Consider the following 6,397-nt stretch of genomic DNA (forward strand, 5'->3'; position numbering starts at 1 on the left):
TTATGGTTTCGTTTATGCGAATGTGTGAAATTAATGTTAGCAGAAGTAGTAATCTACACGGCCGCCGGAAAATATCGTAGCCATTAATGTTGAGAGAAGATTCCAATTTTTTTTCTATTTTTTTCGTCTGCCTCTTCGTTGTTGTTTAGTGTTTACCTACAAAATTATTTAGGCTATCATGACACGTGGCGATTAGTTGCTCGATCATCATGTGAAACCTCCTCTTGGCGGGAACTCGCTTCCAGCACCATAATTTTTTTTGTTTTTTTGTCAATCAAGAACCTTTAATAATTATGATTTTTATTATTATTTATAATTAAAAGTAGAGTAGGATATTTTAGAAGATCAATAATGTAATATAAAATATGTACACATCACGATCATGCTACATACATATTGTCCGTTTTCGTGAGAATTATTAACTAAACAACCAGTACGTGCACAAGTGTAGATCGAGTCATAGAGAAAAGTATTTTACAATCTCTCTCCAGTCTCCATCATACCAGAGATATTTTTTGTTTTTGTGGAAGCCTTTCTTCCACCCACTTGATCTCAAACTTCTGGTAGCAATGGCTTCTTTATTATTTACTTTAAAATCATACTAATATCAATTACCTTGCTTGGTCTCCGAGCTGCCTGAAGAATAACACACACAAAAATTACTACTACTTCTGTTTGCGTATTTAAAGCCAATTGGATGAGCTTTGTATTACAGTACCTGTCATGTGTACTTCCTTAATTTGCGTTTTGCCTGAAACTGGCCAAGCTTGTCTCTCCACTCAGCTGCAAAATCAATGGCAAAATCGATCTTTGATTTCTTGAACGAAAAAAAGATAAGAAACTTTCACACACCATTATTTTCTCAATGAAAAACATGGACATTTTCACCAAACAGAGCGCAACACTGCATTATAACGGGGAATATATGCTTCAAGATTAATGCATATGGGAAGGGGTGAGAGCAAAGCTTACCGGCTTCATCATACCGTTCTTCATCAACAGCTTGCATCATGTTCCTCAATAAGTCAAACTCTTTTGTATCATAACAAGGCTGACCATTTGGCCTAGCCCGATGAAAACAATGTTACTAAGTTTGTAAACTTACCAGCAAAAGAAAGGATCTTAAAATGACTAATTTCACATTTCAAAAGGATTACCTGTCTAGTTCAGTGAATAATAAACCATCTGAAGCAGGTGTTTGCTTTGATAGCTTTCCCGAATCAATGACTCTCATTCCATCACTATAAGCTAGATACTTGTTAACTTGAATAGGTACCTAAAAAGAGTGAGTATTGACACCATTTTTCAACAGTTAATACTCGGTTAATATGATGATATCATGAAGAGAACTCTTGTGTGCTTGTTTCTCTTCAAAAGAAAGTTTGAAAACATGGTTATAACTATACCTTGCATCTAACAGCTATGTTAATTGCATCTGAAGGACGAAGATCGAAGCTAACACACTCCGACTTATTACCACCAACCTGCAATCCCATCATTCAGAGCAGCCTTAGCAATACATTACGGATTTTAAATTTCAAAAGAAAACATTTGGAAGATGCATTCCTAGGCCAAAATTGCAAACCTTTGAAAGGTATAACTCTGCAAAATATGCCTCGTGTACTCTTGTGGTAACTCTAACAAGCCTAACCTGCAGAAAAATAGTTGGAACTTCCTCGTATAAGAATTTATATAGCTGAAGGGAAAATAATAGAAAAAAAAAAAAAGGGAGAGAGGGACCATAGCACTTACCTCGTAACCCATTTTTTCGACCATCTCCTTCACCACTTGGTACATAGTGGGTCTTGCCTACACAACCAGTAACCAAGAAAATCCATAAACCCTCTCTTCATAACTACTCTTGACTGATTCTAACAAAACCATAATACAAGAATATAGAAGAAGCATACTATTTGAACATTTGTCAATGCTGCCATGAGTAACACACTAGGCATCTCCACTGCAATGTAGAAAAAATAAAACAGAGGAAAGAGATTCAAAACACGGGGAAAATGGAACAAAACAAGTTTGCAAACGAAAGAACTGAGTCTTGATATCACATACAGACGATAATAGGAAGAAGAAGACCAGTTCCATCTTCCATTTTGAGCACAATAGCAGAGTGTGGAGCATAATTTGGAAGATTCCCTCCCTGAGGATTGTTATGGGCACATCTAAGTTGCCTACCATCCCTCATCTTCACCATGAAACCATCTGGTCCACTCTTTACCTCAACTTTACATACAAACAATACATTAACATACGAGAAGAGGATGAGAGTGAACTCATGGTTTAATTACTGATTATTAACACCGGGATTACCAGCTTCCAGTACACTAGAGTTGACATAATCATCATCGTTCTCGTTGAAATTCTCAGCTGTGCTTCCGGTACCATCAGAATGCGAGCTGAAAAGACATTTTATACTCTTACACCTCCGGAGACTTACAGTAGCAACCTGGGACTTAACATTTCTGGTCTGATTACCACCCCAGAATTGGTTTCTGAGCAACCTAGGTTTGGAAACAGAGCAGTTGACAAGTGAAGCAGAAGCAGAGACACTCAATTGTCTGGGGCGTACACTAGGGCAAACAACCGGTGTCTGAAGCGACCTCATCTTCACTCTGTTCATGCACAGAACCCAGAAAAATTCAAGAGGACTCAAAATGAAAACTTTTAGTATCCAACACTACCAACATCACCAAAACCCTAACTCGATTTTCAAAATCACAAACGAATTCTAAGAATAGTAGTAACTACTTTATTTGCTATAGAAAATCATGGATCAACACACAAAAATACAAAAACTTAACGGTCAGGGTAAGAAAAACAAACGATCGGGGTGTGTTCTTGATCAAAAGAAGTGAAAACTATCATTTATTTATATCATCTAGTCGCTGAATTGACCAGACCACGCAATCGCATAATATTCTTTGAATCTCTCCTTTGTAATTGAACAAAAAAAACATAGGTAGTGAGATCTTACCTACAAATTCGTAAGATTCGATTGGATGGATCAACAGAGAACTAAAAGAAGAATCCCGCACAGACAGATCAACAATAACAGAGGAAAATAAAATAATAGAATCTCTGTGACTCTGTCAAGTTTATCGACTCTCATGTTTGTTTCAATTGACGAATGTACCCTTTCACCAATGTCTTGCATTTGCTTACAAAAGGTTCAATACATGGTCGTGGAGAAAGGATAAAAATGAGAATTCCGATGTATAAGCCGTGAATGGTGACGTAAAAACTCGTAAGAAACTGACAAGTCATCAAGTAACAGTCACCGAATAAATTAAGCCTAAATGGACGTCACGTGTATGGCGCCTGTGTCAGGGATGGTTATGGATAAGGTTATTAATGTTGATGTGACACTAGTGGGATGTGTGATAGATACTGTTTTCTAGCTTTGGTCCTAGGCCCATTTACATATATATCGGCCCAAGATTTTCAGTCCGTGAGGAGTGACCGAGAGTGAGGTAATCAACCTCCACGAGAACCACGACCACAAATACTGTATCTGACATGTATTGATATTTAAATGCGTTTAGTGCCACATTTCTACATAAGATAATTTCAATTTTTTTTATCTAACATAATTGATATATTTTTTAATCTTCCATAATTGCATAATTGATAATAAAATAAATTTATATAACTAGATCACTTTGTTTAGCTGAATTCCTTTCTCGGGTGCACAACACGACACACCTCTTCGTATACAGACAATCTCTATAAAGGACACCCTTTGTCGCCACTGTACAAGGAACAGTACAAAATTCTCCAATTCTAAAACAGTGAGGATAGATCTGTGAAAGTGCTAATTCTGTTTAGAACAAAAACAATTAATCCTCGTCTTCATCACTACCATAGTCTTGGAATAAAGACACTAAACTGGTTTTAGCCACACCATTGCTCTTCTTCTCCTCTGGTTTTGCAGAACTTGGTTGGGATTGCTTCTTGATGACTTTTATGTGGACGGATTTGAACAAATGTTTGCTGGTAGCTTGTTTCTTAGGCTCCTTTGCTTTATCTGATTGAAAAAGGAGATTCCCATTAAAGGTTATTCAAGTGAAAAAAAAAAAGAAAATTAAAGTCGTAACTTCAAAAGAAAGATTGATATAACACACCTGCAGAAGAACTAGTCAAAATATCTGTGGGGTTGCTTGAACTTTCCTCTGATGCCTTTCTCTTCTGTATTCAAATTAAAAGAATTCACAGAGTTAGTCGTGATTCAAAAACAAAATCAACACATGGTGATAGAACGAGGCAGATCTGAAAGAATTATGTTTTTATGGCGGATACCTACCTTTGAAAGATCTGAAGATGATCCTTTCTTCTCCTTATTATGGCTGGGATAATCAAAGCTCTCATCATCATCATCAAAGTCGTCATTTGCAATCCTCCTAATAACTTCTTTTTGTTTCTGCAAATATGAAAAGAAGTTTAGCAAAGCTAAGTATCATGTGGAGAACCAACATTTACACAACAATGATATGAAAACTTACACCAAATATAGACTTCATAACTGCTTCATCTTCTTCTTCTATTCGTTTTACCTGTCAAAAGAGAACGAAATTATTGCCTCAGTCAGCGATAGAACTTAACATATCAATAATCCAGACGACTTTTATCAGAGAGAGGTGTGCAAAGAGCAGCAAGATGGCTTGCTTATTAAGAACGACGAAGTTTGGAATTGCTGTTTCTTATTAACTTAAAAACTCTTATGTCTATTAAGAAGCAACAGAAGCGACAGGAACATACCTTCTCAGCACCTGTTCTTTGCAAGGCCTCCAGCATTGCATCTACGCTGACATGAGCATGTCTAGTCTGCAAAAAGAAAAATAAAAAGTAAATCAGTACAAAAACACTTATCCGGCAGTGTAACCTAAGTATGAAGAATCAGATATTAGAGTTGAACACTGTGATCAAAGAAAGGAGAAGAAACTAAAGGCATCTGTCTCATACCTTCATAGATTTCATTTCATAAAGTGCAGCTATAATGTCCATTTCTCTTTTAGAGTCCAAAGTTCTGTTCTCCAAAGACTTCATGGCATCCCCCATCTCCTCAGCATCTCTTTTCTGTTTATCCTTATCAACCTCCTGCACAGAAGAAAGCAAAGTAAATTAGTACACTAGAAAGGTGTGCATCAATAGCATGAACGAACAACATAATCCTCAAAGCTAAATGTTCTAAAGTCCTTACCTCATCTTCTGCACGCCAAGGTTCATAATTACGAGATGCCCCAGATTCGACAATGTAATCAAAATTCTGTGGATCCGTCTTCATTGTCAGCTCTGCAGAACACTTGGTGCACTTGAAGTAGAATCTAAATATTTGAATCCCAAGATACGTCTGCATATTCAAAAAAAGAAAAAAAAAAGAAAAAAAAACTTTGATTAGAATATGCCACAAAAATAACACCACGAATAACTCTTCAAGTAGTTCGAACTAGATTATGCTAAAGGCAAATCCTTGCTCAAAAGCGAAATTAGTAATATGCTTCTCTACCACCAGCCCTAAATAGCTCAAATTCTCGAAACCCTAAAACCCCAAATCTGAAATCGTTTTCAAGATAAGTTTCAAATTAACGAACTGACGACAATAATCTCGATATTTTTTTCACTGAAACCCTAAAAGAAAAATCAGATGACACTCCTAAGCATCCGTATCAATAATCTCAATCACATTGAACGAAGATCAAACCAAAAATCGAATCGAATCGATTGAATTACCTCGCCAATGACGTCTTCTTTACGGGAATTGAACTTGGTTCCCTTGTAGATATAGTTTCCGCAGGTACCGCAACGGACACTCATTGGAAGCATCATACGAACCTTGATCTGCTGGTTCTTCGGTCGCCGGAGCCTGGGAATGAGCCTAGGATCGAAATCCGGCGGATAATACTTGTTAAGCACCTTTCGTTCTCCCATGTCGCCTCTTTCTTCTTCCTCCTCCTCGAGCTTCTTCTTCTTCTTCTTCTGAGCAAAATCACAGGTAAAAAAAAGGAAATTTCTCTTGATGGATTTCAAGCTTTCTGTCTCGACTTCCTTGATATATATATGCAACCCGTCCGAAGCACCGCTACGAGAAATCCGGTCATGGGCTTTTTGGCCTGAGTTCAGTTCAATTTTGGGCTAAAATAAAAGAGTCGACTACAATTACCGGGTTATGTGTTCGGGTCACGGGTAGCTCGGATCATAATGATATTTTTTTCTCTTACCATATATCAATAGTAGTGAGAATGTTTGATCACCCGAAGCACAACAGGGCATATATTCTTTTTTCGAGAAGTCTAATTACTCAAAAACAAGATACGGTGGCAATATCTTTCTAAGCAGCTAAGCAACCGATTTGGCTTCAAGACATGTTTACTGAAGTTACATGATCATA

General features: G+C 37.1%; 2 protein-coding genes across 3 annotated transcripts; both read right to left on the reverse strand.

Moving 5' to 3' along the window:
• On the reverse strand, window positions 329-3,104 carry LOC104776078 (bifunctional nuclease 2). 2 transcript variants are annotated; one of them, XM_010500085.1, is made up of 11 exons: window positions 2,987-3,104; window positions 2,323-2,624; window positions 2,065-2,235; window positions 1,911-1,960; window positions 1,753-1,809; window positions 1,586-1,651; window positions 1,407-1,484; window positions 1,158-1,276; window positions 973-1,064; window positions 719-783; window positions 329-636 (listed from the first exon to the last, which is right to left on the reverse strand). In XM_010500085.1, exons 2-10 carry the CDS (start codon window positions 2,615-2,617, stop codon window positions 722-724), a joined length of 990 nt encoding a protein of 329 aa, XP_010498387.1. In that variant the 5' UTR covers window positions 2,618-2,624; window positions 2,987-3,104; the 3' UTR covers window positions 329-636; window positions 719-721. The 2 variants fall into 2 exon arrangements, with proteins under 2 accessions (XP_010498387.1, XP_010498388.1); XM_010500086.2 differs by having other exon boundaries at window positions 2,991-3,083.
• LOC104776079 (coiled-coil domain-containing protein 94 homolog) lies at window positions 3,644-6,013 on the reverse strand. Its single transcript, XM_010500087.2, has 8 exons — window positions 5,740-6,013; window positions 5,210-5,359; window positions 4,972-5,106; window positions 4,768-4,833; window positions 4,512-4,562; window positions 4,313-4,429; window positions 4,134-4,197; window positions 3,644-4,036 (listed from the first exon to the last, which is right to left on the reverse strand). The coding sequence occupies exons 1-8, from the start codon at window positions 5,935-5,937 to the stop codon at window positions 3,849-3,851; spliced, it is 969 nt and encodes a 322-aa protein (XP_010498389.1). The 5' UTR covers window positions 5,938-6,013; the 3' UTR covers window positions 3,644-3,848.

Source organism: Camelina sativa, chromosome 3 (assembly GCF_000633955.1).
Source record: "Camelina sativa cultivar DH55 chromosome 3, Cs, whole genome shotgun sequence".
Classification (NCBI taxonomy): domain Eukaryota; kingdom Viridiplantae; phylum Streptophyta; class Magnoliopsida; order Brassicales; family Brassicaceae; genus Camelina; species Camelina sativa.